Below are 14,529 nucleotides of genomic sequence, written 5' to 3' on the forward strand. Positions count from 1 at the left end.
GTCACTTTAAAATAAATCTTCCTATAGATACAAGCAAAATTTTCTTCTTCTTTAAGTCCAGTCCATAGTTTTCTCATTCTAACGAGAACTGGAACGGTCAAAGGTTGCACATAAGGTGAAAAACTGCAGTCTGCAGAAACTGCTGGTTGTCTTAGGGAAGCAAGGAAAGTCAGAATGCACAGCCATCCTGGACATACACAAGAAGATTTTCAACTAGTGAAAGCTTTGGATAGATCAGACTGGCTTTTCAGCAATCGAGTAACTCCTCTTCCTCGCATGGTACTTGTTCCATAAAGGGAAGTCTTCACACCACAGGGAGAAGAACCTATTAAATTAAATACAATTTGCAAATCAAATCAGCCCTTAAAGCTTTAACAGAATTGTTCTTCACATGCTGTAGAGTTGAACCTACTCAATAGCTCTAACAGATAAAGGCAAAAATAGGGGTTCTGTCCTCTATAAACACCTGAACCATGTACAATTTCATGGTATATAGTTGGAAGAGTTTAATTCAGCATGTATTTTATATACAAACAGAATCAGCTACAAACTCAGAACTCTCATTTACTTGTCTTGCAAACTTAATGCTGTTCCTCTGAAGACGCCATGAACTGCCCGTATGAACTGAGCTCACGTTCTACCAAAAGAGAAAGTTGTCTCCAAAAAGAAGGCATTAAACAGTCTTTAAAAACTGAGTTGGAACAGAATACTTGCAACAAGTACCAGCTGAGTCCGCACATACAGTGATATAAAAGGGCAGTATTTTAAAGACAGCCCTGTCCCAAAGCTCCTATGTATATGAGAATGGACTTCATGTAGTAGATGTATAAGCAGGTAAAAAAAATTATTTTAAATTAGAGAGCAACAGTTATAAGAAAAATTAAATGCTGAGAGACCTTTTTGACCATAAGATTGTGTCCAATCAGGAAAGGACAACTCTTCATGTTCAAGTCTTCAGCAATTTAGAGAAATCCATACGTAGGAATACGCACAGCTCATGCAGAGCTGTTTAAGCTTTGTGCCACTGACTGGCAACATCTAAACCCAGAAACTCAGAAAGGCATCAACTGCATGAAGTCTAGAAACCTCTTTCCCCTTACAAAACGTGGAAGTTTCAAACTCACAGTTAGTGAGGGCAAACTCTTGATCCTGACTTGAAGAGGTGAGGTGTCTGTCGCACCAAGAACCCTCAGCCTTTGTTTTCTGTATGAAGAAATAAACACTCAATACGTGCCTTCTAAAAATGCAACTATCCAAAAAACCTATGAATTATGGTCTAAAAACCCACAAGAAATTACTCAGCTAGTGATTATTTTTCTTCCACCAGTCTGCTCAATATGTACCACAAAAGAGAGTATCTGAAGAGAAAACAGCTAACCCGAAATTGTCAAGTTTGAACACAAACTAGAAATGAAACAGGATACAAGCTTAAAGAATCAGACCTGAAAACGTCCAGCATCCACTATCACCATCTTGGCCTTTGTGCTTTCCCCGTCATCAGAGTCTTGAAGAGGCAGGTGAGCTGCAGTCAGTGAAACTCCATACACACTACCTAAACATTTACTGATGCAGTAACTTGAGTGAGGAAGGAAATAAAACAAGAAAAGTTTGGCTAAGAGGGTTGTAACGTTCATGTACATGAGCACAGCGTTCTTACTTCCACTGCCAAACAAAAGCAACTGCAGGCTGAGATGCACAGAGCAGGTGACAAAAGGCAGAAGGGCAGCTAAATACTTTTAGGTATTTCTAAGAGCACCAGCCTGTTCTACAACTATACATGAAGTCAAAGCTGCTTTTTCACACGATCAAGCACAATCACTTTGAAGCGTGAAAAGCAACTTGGGTTTTTTTGCAAGGCACAGCACTACCTAACAAGAGGGTTTTTTGAATGAAATACTGTTCATTGTTGCACCTCTCAAAGTCCTGGTACTACTGACTGCAACCTTAAATGCATTTCCTTTTTGCTCAACTGCTGGCTTTCCCTCCCCCACCCCAAAAGCATTACAGAACCTTCTGTATCTACATTATACATAAGGCAGTATAGAAGTTTCCAAATATATAATAGACTTAGTTATAGTGAGGATTTCTCACTAAATACAGGTATACTAAACCACTGAAGAAAAACAGTGAGTTCTAATGTAATTAATATTTGCTCAACTCTTCAATAGTAAACAGAGGTAGTGAAGGGATGACTACAGAGCAAGGGACATCGCTATCACAGAAATTATGCTGCACCTAAGTGCTAAGACCATTCTGCTAAGCCACACAAAAGCCACAATAAAAGCTACAAATAGAAGAAAACCTTGGGGGTGAAAGGAATAAATACAACTCAAGATCCAGAGGTACAGCGCTCCAGGCAGTCAGAAAAGCCAGAGCCAAAAGCATCCATCTCTAACACAACACAAAAGCCCCCAGTACTGGAGGCAGCTCCTTAGCAATACTCACGCAATCTTCTTACAAGATGCCAAGGCACAGAAGGGGATATCGTTCTCCTCATGCCACTTGCACCTGCACGACATTAAGCAATTTGGGTTTACTCCAGAAGCATCTACATCGTTAACTGATGTGGACAGTTGGTCTGGTCAGAAGGAACAGGAACTAGTATTAAAGATGCTGGCTTTCTGTCTCAGTGACCATATAGAACCTTTGTAATTTCACAGAAGACCAGTGTTCAAAAACTAAGCTCTAAGAGTTAAAGCATGCTTCAGAAGCAACCTGCTTCATGCCGAGGTGGGTGGGGGCAGGTGGGGGAAGAGAGAAAAAGAGAATCTTAGGAGACAAACAGAATTTCAAAACAACAATTTGAGGTTTCCCATTAATGTGAAATAGCTCTTCTTAGTATAAGCATCCCCACTTTCCTCTTCAAATGTGCATTTTAAAGTAGATTTTTCCATTCTTATTACAGGCTCCCTCCAGTGTGAAGATACTAATGGAAACGGGAAGCTGCCTAACTATAAAAAGATAGAGACTTATTATACCAACAGATTTTAAAATCCATACTGTAAGCAGACTTACAAGAATTATTTTTTCTCTCAAATATCTGCTAAAATTTAAGATTAAATTATTGGTTCTTCATTAAAATAGCAGCAGAAGAAAAAAGTGAAAAATACATTTCAACAGAAAAATCTGAAAGCAGGAAAAGCTTTACCATTCAAGATAGATTAAAAAAAAACCCCTAAAATCCCCCAAAACAAAATAAGTAGGATTTCAGACATGTAATAAAGAAGATTCACTCTAGGGGGGTGGGGGCGGAAAAAAAAAAAAGTACCTTAACACTTATGCTTGAGTACTTGATTTATACCACTGGAAAACATACCTTGTCCCTCATCGCTGCCACAGTACATGGCATCTGATGCACAGAAACAGCCCAGGTCCATCTAAATTACACTTCCAAGAGTCTGATTTTTCTCACTTCTATGATTTCTCACAATGTATTTTATTCCCATTTTTCACCCCATCCTTTCTATTAGGCCTCAGACTCAGAATTAAAAAGCCATCTATCTTTACACTTGTGGAAAAGTATTTCCAGTTCTACTCATGACATGACAAGAAGCATTTCCAACTAGAAAGCTCACAGAACACTCTAGCCTAGCAGCGTACAAGCTGTATACAGGGCACCAAGACACGTCAAGCTAACATACATATGCACAAAGAAAGAACCCCACATACCTGGTATTGCTGCAGAAATCCCACAGGAAGACATCTAGTTCTTTACACACCCAAGTCTTGGAGAGCTCCTTTTGGTATTTTTTCTGGTAAAGTTCTATGATCAGGTCTTCTACAGCAAGAAGCTCTGGATGGCTCTTAATACCTATAGTTCAGAGAAAAGCCAGGTGAGGAGAACAAGAAGAGTCAGCAACTATTCCCTCAGCTCTCTTTTCAGTCAGTCCTTGTTCATTACCCAGCATCAAAGCTCTTGTAAACCTTAATAAATTATTTTACCAGTGGCTTTAATAAAACTCAGCATCCTAGCAAAGTGGGCTGTCCTACATTCCCCTAATTTTCTGCACCTCAGTAATTATGTATCCCACTTGCAGGCCACCTCTCCTTGGAAGCTGTTAGTTTCCAGGTGTTACCACACACTCACCTTCACAGTAACCTCACCCCTGCCTTTAACTGCCTGAGCAAGAAACAGCACAGGTTATTCCACAAGAAGCATACAAAATAGTTGCAGCTATCAGTACCAGCTTTTAGGAACTCTGAGACCTAGGGATTTTCAGACAAATATGGGAGTCCATGATTACATAACCTTTCTTTCTAGGGGACAGGGGTTAAGGGAGGAAGACAAAAAATAGTCCATTTCCCACCTGTTACGCTCGCCATTCGACTGAGACACCAGCTAATTCGGAATCTGTCAGCGGACTAGAGGAAAGGAAATTCCAGTTACACTGAACGAGTCCAGTATGTAATTCTGACATCTGCAAGGCTTCTGACTACATCTGGTAAGTCACCTCCAAAATGAAGTTCAATGTTCGTGGGACTGAACATACACTGAATGTACAATGTTCCTGCAAGTTTTCTTGATGAGGAACCGAATGCCACAGAGACTTTCCAACCAAACCCCAGGATAAATTTTAGATTAACTTCTGGGGACAGGTTACAGTCTGACCCATACTACAGATGGTGACCCTTAAGCACTCCAAGGTATATTTATTCAGAGTCCTACATTTATGCATGGAGCCCAAAATCTTGACCTTCACCACCTTTAAGGACTAACACTAGGCTCAAACAGAATCAAAACATAACATAGCTGTCATGAAGCTCAAATGCCTCTGAATTGTTTGGGGGTTTTTTTTGCACACTGACAAATGAAAAGGACAAAAATTAAGATGTACAATATTCCCATGGGGCAAGAGTCAAAAAAAAACCCTGAGAAAAGCAGAACTGTGTGACTGTTATTGAGTACAATCAATTTAAGTCAATCTTAAAACCACTTAACGTAAGTCTAAACAATGTCAAGAGACCAAGAGAAACACTAGTAGACCACAGCCAGGCTGAACCAAGAGCAGGCTGAAAATGAGGGAGAAAAAGCAAATCTCTGCTTTATAAAAAGGTTAGCTTCCAAGGGCCATTCCTTCCCACGTGGAACCAGGAAATTTGGAAAACTCCTACTCACTCACACGCCAGTTCGGTTTCAAACTAAATTATCTCCTTACTCATCCAACAGAAGTGAAATTAGAGGTTTTGATTTAGACCACCTTACTCTGGCCTTGACCATACCCTGCAATAGAAGTGACACTGAACACCTTTGGTTGGCTGGGCAAACTCAAGAAGTTCCTGTAAGACGACGGCATAACGAGCACGTGGGAGATGAAATCCAGAGACAGGGATCTTGTGCGTAGCATCACCTAATCAAGGTGGGAGAGGGGAGAGCAGATAAAACCCCCACAAAGCAAGATAGGAGAAGTCCTGCTTCCATAAATGCTACAATTTCCCCCCTCCTCTGTATCTTTTTATATGCATACAATCACACACACCTCCTCTTCTCTACAGGCAGTGTACTGCAATGAAGCTATCAAAACTTTGCTCCAGCAGAAGACCAGCCCATCTGGGCTGTGAGCAAACACCCACGCACAGCTATCTCTTTTTAAAAGGCATTATCTAAGTATTTGACATAGGGAAACACTGGCCAGGTTTGTTCCCTCTGTAGACAAGGGGAGGAAGTGTCCTAACAGTAACAAACTGGTCTCTACAAACATTTATACCTAAGAGTCACAAAGGAAACAAGCCAGGCCAAGCCAGACACAACAATGGTATAAATACTTCAACTTTGTTTACATATGTAAAGCTGTAAAACACAACTCTTAAAAACAAACTAGTTATCTTTGATTAACCATATTAGGAATTAGCACTTCATGCTCAAGATAAACACAAGGACTAGCAAGGGAAGGACACTGCTTAAGACAGGCTTGAAAGCATTTCAAGCTGTACTAAGTTGTTCCATTTGAGAATAACTTCAGTTATCACTGAATTAAAAAGGAAGGCAGAATACAAATAACTGCCTTTAAAATAAAAAGGGCGAAGTGCTCTGTCATTTTTGGGTACAAGAAACACACACAAGGTGCCCATGACAAGCTGCTCTGTCACTCCTCAAACTTCAAAACTTGACAGGTGCCCAAAGGGCAAGATCGTAGACTTATGAAACATGTGGATACAGATCAGACAGGCTGAGTCTGAACTGTACACACCTCAGAATGCCATCGTTTTTCCCTACTGACTGATACTCACTCGCAGTCTGGCACTGGTACTGAAAACCACGTGGTGGTACCTCTGCAGAAGAGCAGGAAGACAAGAGAAATGGAACAATCATCATCCAATATCAAGAATGACAGATCCTTAACTCTCAACTACACACCACTTCCATGTACGGAAAGGATCAGCTTCATCTTCCCTTGTGGCCTTGTACAAGTGCCACAAATAATTTGGAGAAGTTACTTCCAGTTATACGTGTTTCAATAAACAAAGCAGACTGTATAATGTGTGCATGCTTGCACCCCATCAAGCCAAACATTGATTGGCATGGATTATAGAGAGCAAACATCTGAAGGTCCATCTGGATTTATTCTACCTTCTCTGAAGCTTCACGCAGCTCCGGCACAAGTCCATCTCTCCAGAAACAATCAACACTGCTTCGATATTTTAAGAAGTCCAACCACTTATAGTCAAAGAAATAAACCTATCTTAATACTAGAAATCCAAGCTAGGCAGCATTAACTGACACTAGCAAGCCTCTCTCTCTCTCTTCAAAGCAAGATGAACTACTACCTGTCTCCCTTCTTGGAGCTCACCTGGACATATGAAGTGATGGAAATCAGCCATGATGCCATGCTGGATGGAGTACTTGACACAGCCTATCTCACAAGGAAGGAAACGCTGCTCACACTTGGGTGGCAGCTCGCCGTGGCTGTAAATGTCCAGGAAGTACAAGATGCTTGCAACCACAGCTGGAAGAATACAATAAAATCAGAAGAGCCACCAGAAGAAGCCACCCTGGTCTCAGCTCATCCAGTAACAGGTTTGGTACACTTTATCATATGAGTGAGTGAAGTAGGGTAACAAAGTAAACAACACAGATCTTCCTCTGTAGCCAAGATGACAAGGTAACCAATACTTATGCAAGAGTCAAGCATATTGGTTAACCCAGTACACCTTCCATAGTTGTGCAGACACTGAGGTGGGAGGGGGGAGGGTGGGGATGACAGACACAATTTAAAAAAACCCAATAGTCTCAAACAAGCAGTTTGGAAAACAACAGAGACTATTACTCTTTTTCATGATAATTCTCTTCACCCTTCATGGAACTAAGGTTAGAAGCAAAATCAGTAACTGCAAAGCAGCCTCACAAGCTCAATTCACTGACACAAGAAAATGAATGGGCCAGTAATAATCTTCTGAGGTAGGGGAAGATGAAGTCTGCTAATTAAAAGGATTGCTTCTCCTCTGCTAAATGAGCTCCCAAAGAAGGTGGGAAGAATACCCGAGGCAAATATTAAGAAATAAATTTATTGTTTACCAATTAAAAAACTAACCGACTATGAAGAACAGTTCGTGATGCACCTTAATCCTTCTCTTCACGAATATCACATAGCATTCTCATTGAAGTTTAAGGTGGGTATTTAATCCTTCCTGTTAAATTTCTACCCCTTCATCAAAAAATCCTACTGGTTCTAATAAATAATAGAGATGTAAAACTGTTTTTACACAGAAACAATGCTGCATACCAGACTTCATAGCATTTAACACCAGTTGCCCTAAGCATTAATGCCAGTGCTCTTACACAGGTCTTAATCTTCCTCCCTTACCTCATTCTGAAACACTTTCCTAATGAGAAAAGTATACAGCTACAGGGAACCAGACAGGACTTAAAGAGAGAAACACTAAGGAGCCGCACCACAAAATCTCAGTTATCCCTTATCATTCAGGTTAAAGATCAGTTGAGACAGCTCAACCCCCATGATCAACCTGACCAAATCTGCATCACAATGACAGGGGAGCATGACCTCTGACAGGGAGGAGGCTAAGAAGTGTAATACCTGTTGCGAAGCTACTCTTCCCTGCCCCTCCATAACCACAACATGAAAACAGTTCAAGAGACTTACTAGGTAAAAGGCTTGAGCTGAAACTTAACCACACAGCACACGCAGCTTGTATTAACTGGCTGCTTCACTTATCTTGCAAGCACTACCATTTACCATTTTTCAGAATAATGTAGTATTCATTTGAAAATATTACAGATGTGCTCATTATTCAATTCTAATCAAAACATTCATTTGAAGAGGGAGTACAGATAAGAAAGGTTTAGTTTTCAAGAGTTCTTTCAATAAGGAAGCAAGCCAAGATGTTTGAAAAGCACTGACAAATTACATATCCCCTCTTTTACTCTCCCAAAGAGACCAGGTCATCATTTTATTTAACACCTTTACCACACAAATTTTGAACTTTGGTATTTAACAAATCATCACCCTTTACAATTGGTACAAGAATTATTTCATGCTGAATTTGGATTAGGCCTTGTAAATCATAAGCCTATGAGTTGAAGAATTACTTTGAAAAAAAAAAACCAAACCAACCCTGAAATAATAAGAAAGTATCAGTGACTACACTCTCATGAAGTTAAAAAAAGCAGAGGATAGAATTGTTTGGGGCGGGGGTAGGGAGGGGGTGGGGCGAGGAACATTTGTACTGGCTTCCCTTTGTAATACAGAAGGCCTTTTAAGGGCAGTAGGCCATTAGCTTAAAACAAAGCAGCACAGATGGCTATTAGCAAAATGTAAACAACCTTTGCATAGGTACTACTGAAAAGTATCTTAAAAAGCCAAGCTTTTATCTACAAGGATCAACTACTTTAAGATTACTATACCTTGATCATTCTTCCAAGACATAGCAGGGGCATCTGGAGAAGGAGCCTCACTGGGCTTGTCTGTGGTCAGACAAGCAGGAACAGGAGGAGACAGATTATGGGTCTGGAAAAGATGAGAAAATTTAAAAAAATATATAAAAAGTCAGAAGACTCTACTTACCCCTCAATAAAGTCCATCACCTCCTTTAATTAGAGGAACATACGACATAAACAAACAGTTACAGTTAAACAGAGTAAGTCTGCAGTTGATGTACAAGTGTGTACTTGCAGATGGGGAAAGCAAGGTTTCTCTTCTAATAGATACATATCTTGGTCAACTCACTACAACTGAAGAGAACCACAGCTTGTTTTACAAAATGTAATTAATGAAAAATTAAAAAATAGTATTTTGTTCAGTTTAACCCCTTGAAGCTGGTGAGGAGCTTCTCAAAATGGAATTTCAAACCTTTTTTTCATAAAGTTTGGCACATGAGTTAGTTGCCTTTGACTAGAAATGGAAATGATGAAGAGCAGATAGAGCCTCGAGGAATTAGACTGCTCTCACACAGAGCAAGTAAGAGGGGCACATGTGCCCAATTAAGTACTGCAAAGCTTTTGAGAGGATGGGAAGAGAAACCTGTTAGGCTTACAGAATTCAATCATTCAAGACCCAAATAATACCCACATCTAGGTACACTAATTCCACATGATCACCTTAGCCAAGATTTGTTGATTATCAGGTTGAACTATTTAAAATAGAACAAGGAATTAGTCCCATCTAAGTAAGCCTAGGTTATCTCCACAAGATGACCAAGATCTTTCAATACACAAAATAACCATAGCTGTCTGTGTAGAGTGACAGGATTAATAATTGAGATCATACATAGTCTCATACATACCTGCTTCCCTATTTCTACTGACATGCAATATGGAACATGTTCTTTATTTGGATAAAGCAATTACTCTTTTCCCTGATTACAGCTTTCAAAAATGCTAAGGCTTCTGGAAAAAATTGCAGAAGCCTCCATTTATGATTCAGTTGTCATTTCATGTAGTTCTCTATTATATATTAAAATGGAGCTTCATTAAATACATACCCTTAGCCTGCTAAGATAACACAATGATCACATTTTAAACTGCTTTTCTCCATACAGGCAGTCCTCCAAAGTCAGAAAACACTGCCTAACCACTCCCTACTAGTCTCAATTGACTAAATTAACTAATCCAGATGTGCTAGTTACTCCAAACTACAATCATGTAATTGTTTCAAAGTGCTAAAATTTACCCTCATCAGTAATTCATAGTTCATAACCAGTATGTAGTGACATGCGACCAAACAGTAAAGGCAGTATCACACACCTACTCAATCAGGCTCTTCGCTCCGACACGTGAGTTTTTACACTCCCAGCCAATACTAGAGCAAAGTAAACTTTCTGACCCTTCATGTAATTCAAACTCTGAAGCAAATAATGCTTCAGGGAACTGCTGGGAGAAGAGAAACAGAAGGAAAAGACACAAAACAAAAACTGCCAAATCAAGAGGTGATTTCAAGCCATAAGACAAGAATCACCTAAATTAAGGCCATCCATGAAGCAAAAGCAACGCAAATCTGTCACCAGAAATCATACCAATTTACACCATTAGAAATAAAACACTGTACATTAATCACTGCAAAATACTGTTAAACATAAAACTAAGTTGTTAAAGGACCACGTTTTATTTGGTAAAAGAGTTTAAAATGGAATAGTCTGACCTTCAATTTGAACCAGTATTCTGCTTAACCTTGATAATGGTACGGACTGGCACAGCAGTCGTAACTGCCAAAGGCTGGAGGCTACAGAGAGCAGCTGACCAAACCTCAACATGGCTTACTCTCCCTCATTTTGCTACATTGAGGAGTGTTCCTTTCTCAACATTTACCTCTTCCACTGTCTCCTGCGAGCGTTCCTTTTTCTTACGAGCCTTCTCTGTGTATATCATCCTTTCTTCCTTAGTCAATGACTTGAAATGAATTGTAAAAAAAAATAAATTAAAAACCAATAAAAAATTACTACTTCCTTCTAGCAGCCCCACAAACCAACAAACTCCATGTGTGAAATTAGTTGTGCATTCACAAAGGACATTATCAGTGCTCGGCAAGCACTGCCAACCCACAACATTGACTCAAACATTTCCAGTAGCTTTCTCCCCGAAAAAGCCAAAAGCTTTGATTCAAAACACCTAGCAAGCACCCTGAGGGAAAACTACCACTGCCCCACCACAAACAAGGAAGTCTTCTGAAGCTACTCTTGCCAGCCAGGTTTACCACCTCCATTGCACGGAATCCAGAGCTGCCCCCCCTGCACCTGAGCAGAGGGCAGCACAGCTTGGCCTTCTTAGCTAGAGCCAAATGAAGCCACACAAAATGCCTGGCTGAATCACTATACAGTGGCTGAACCACCAGCTAGTTTACCTGCCCCTCCAGGAAAGGGCACACTGACATTTTGTCCCCTGCACAGGGGTACCATGCAAGCCCACCTGATGGATGCTAATGCCCCACCTGCAAGAAGCAGGTGAGCTGCTGCCTAGGCCACAGCCCGAGCACGCTGCAGGTGGAGCAGGACAGCACCACAGGCCCTCCCCCTGCCCTCCCCGCCGTTAAGCTACGTTAACCCGAGGCTATTCCGTGTGTGTGTCCCCAACAGGAGGCCCGGGAAGGCCCTTTCCCCTCACCGCCCACGCCTGGTAGCAGTAGGGGAAAGCATCGACCACGCGGACCACGGGCAGCCCGCGCCGCCGCAGCTCGGGCAGCTGATCGCTCGCGTATAAGTAGAAGGCTGTCGGGGAGGCCCTGCGCTGCGCCATAGCGGCCGCCGATCTCCCGGCTTCGGGTCCTTCAAGACACACCGTCGCAACCCTGTTCTCCTCCCGCTACCAGAGAGGCTTCGGTGCTGACTGGCGCCCTTTATCTCCGAGACAGGGCTGAGGAGCGACCGGCGGGGCGGGGCACACCCGCCCCCGCCCTCCCTTGCTCTGCTTTTGGCGGCAAAAGGGAGGCAACCATTACACTTAGCGAACAGCTGCCTGACCGCCTGACTTGCTGAGCGCCAAGCTGCCGGCAGGGTGGTTGTTGTGCCCTCCGTGCTTCGGGTGTTAGCTGTCGCCTCAAGGTGGGCCTTGGGGATAGTGCAGCAGGGCTGGTTGCCGCTTGTTTGTGGGTTTTTGTTGGTTTTGGGGTGGGTTTTTTAATGTTCTTTGGGTGCTGAAGGATAAGAACTACCTAGTGGGACCAACAGCTTGCACCAAGTTCTTGTAGATGTTCAAAAAGCAGGCTCCCCACCCACACAAAGTGATTTTTTCAAAACAGAAACGTTCATAGAAACCACAAAAAAAGAGGAACAGACTCAGAGCAGGGTAGGGGTTGGAAAGAGGCCTCTTGAGATCGTCTAGTCCAACCCTTCTGCTAAAGCAGGATCATCTGAGGCACATTGCCCAGGATTGCGTCCAGGTGGGGCTTGAATGTCTCCAGAGAAGGAGACCTCTCAGGGCAGCCTGTTCTATGGCTCTCTTGCCCTTAGAACAGTAGTTTTCCCTCATGTTGAGACACAAGTTGCTCCATTCCAGTTTGTGCCTGTTGCCCCTTGCCCTGTCACTGGGCACTACTGAGAAGTATCTGGCCCCTTTCTCTAGACATCCACCCTTTGCATATTTATAAGCATTGATAAGATCCCCTCTCAGTCTTCTCCACGTTAAAAAGTAAAGGCGATGAAGAAACTAACTGGACTTCTATATCCCAAATAAATCTCTTGATACATGGGACTGCTGAAAATATTCAGAGATCATTGCTACTGCTTGCAGCTACTATATCTAGGCCAAAACAAGCGTTCCACTGCATGTCACAGCCAGTCACAGGGGAAGGGCTGGGGGCAAGGTTGCTGCCCTGCCACCTGCATGAACACCCCCCCAGCTCCTGGCTTTCCTCTCTTGAAGCACCCTAGCAGCTCCCAAAGAGCTGGTACCCCCTAAGACAAGATGATCATAGTCATATGCCTACTCTGACACCTCCACTAGTGCTCAAAGCACTACCAGGACCTGGGGTCCTGGGTGAGAATACAGGGTGACAGATAATGGTGGCCCAGGGGATACAGGAAGGAGCAGAGGAAAGCCTCCTTCAGTTAGGACACCTGTGGTTTGGTTTTGAAATACATGATAGAAAAGTGGAAACAAAGTTTAATCAGTTTATGGAAGGGATTATGAAATCTGGTTGCCTGGAACAGAGGACCCTTCATTTGATCTGAGACAGGGTTACTCAAGTGGCAGTGTTGCTGTAGGCCCGATTAAATTTTGCCTGGGTTTCACTTCTCTAGGCATGTCATGTCTCCCATATTCCGCACTGTTTCTCATGTCTTTTTGGGGGAATCTTGTTCAGCACACAGTAGTAGTTCCTGCAGAGCCTGTGTAGTGCAGCAGAACAAGAGCTCACACGCTGCTTCTCACTCAGCCATCTTCTATGGAGTTACCCAATCTCAATAAAAATGGTGTAGCACTGACTTGGAAGATTCTTTCCAGTCTTCTTCTATCCCAGTCTTCTTGAAATTACTGTATACCTAGACATGAGGATAAAAACAGCAATTAAAAAAACCTCCATGCATTTCTAAATCTCTGGAAAACTCCCTCTTCCGCTCAGCTGATCTGCTTTTTTCATCCTATGGTTAGGTAATGTAAGCCTGCTTAGCTCCAAAGGAGGTTTCAGTTTAGATCTTTGGCTTACCTGATTGTGTTTGTCAGTGCTCTAACTGCTGGCAGGTAAGGTCAGATCAGATTGCTCTTGCGTCTCACTGGTGGCTTGGTTTCTCTGAGGGTTAAAAACTGCTGGTGCAGTTCAGTCTTCTGGAGGCCATTCTGCCTTGTTCAAATCCAGTGGCAAGTTTATTTTACTACTGTGAACTACTACTGCTGTTAAAAATATAAGAACACTGTTAAAATGTATAAACTTATGTGATGTAAACCAGATTAGAACAGGTGAGCATTTTTAAAGTCACTTTCGCTGTTGTGGAAAAGAATTTATATTCTGGTCTAGTTCCTGATACAGTAATGCTAAATCTCTGAGGAGAGACTGCAGGAAATAACTTGTAAATACAAACTCCTTCACAGAGTATAGTCTTTCAGGCAGAAAGGCAAGTATTTACTGTTACATTACTGTAAGAGTTGTTGCTAGGAGTGTATCTGTACACATTTGTTTTACTTTGCTTCATACCATGTTCTTTTCTCTTGTGTGCAGCTTTGGGACCCTCCCTTTAGCAGCCCTTCCTTTTTCAAGAAATTCAGATAATGTGCGCATCAACAGCTTGAAAAAACATGAGGCTGCAGTAATAGCTCTCCTAGGGCTAGAGGTGTGGTTGGAAAATAAAATTCATAAGCAGCAGGGAGAGAGAGATTTTCCTGAATAGGGTGGGGAGCTGAGAAAAAACAGGGAATAGATCATCTTCAGAGCATCAGGTCACCAGTATTCTTCCCCAGGGCCCTTGGGGAGAGCCCAGTATAGCTGAAGGAATTTGTTTTTTAACTCTTTGGTTGTTCACTATTTAACTTAGCCGGCAAAGGAATTATCTGGACCATTTACACTGATTTGTAAATAACTTGCATAGCACTGGGGCCATTCCAGCAGATAAAAGCAAGTGTTGTGCCAATATTTACATATTAGGGGTTTT

The 14,529-nt window shown here is 42.0% G+C and overlaps 1 protein-coding gene across 1 annotated transcript; it reads right to left on the minus strand.

Moving 5' to 3' along the window:
* Nucleotides 1–209: 209 nt before the first annotated feature.
* On the minus strand, nt 210–11,683 carry MAEL (maelstrom spermatogenic transposon silencer; the record flags this gene model as incomplete). The annotated part of the gene is made up of 12 exons (XM_084278869.1): nt 210–325; nt 1,125–1,203; nt 1,443–1,575; nt 2,446–2,508; nt 3,670–3,811; nt 4,308–4,362; nt 5,221–5,348; nt 6,229–6,270; nt 6,789–6,944; nt 8,861–8,963; nt 10,760–10,840; nt 11,552–11,683. 12 exons carry the CDS (start codon nt 11,681–11,683, stop codon nt 210–212), a joined length of 1,230 nt encoding a protein of 409 aa, XP_084134995.1.
* Nucleotides 11,684–14,529: the final 2,846 nt, after the last annotated feature.

Source organism: Gallinula chloropus (genome assembly GCF_964237585.1).
Source record: "Gallinula chloropus genome assembly, chromosome: 1".
Classification (NCBI taxonomy): domain Eukaryota; kingdom Metazoa; phylum Chordata; class Aves; order Gruiformes; family Rallidae; genus Gallinula; species Gallinula chloropus.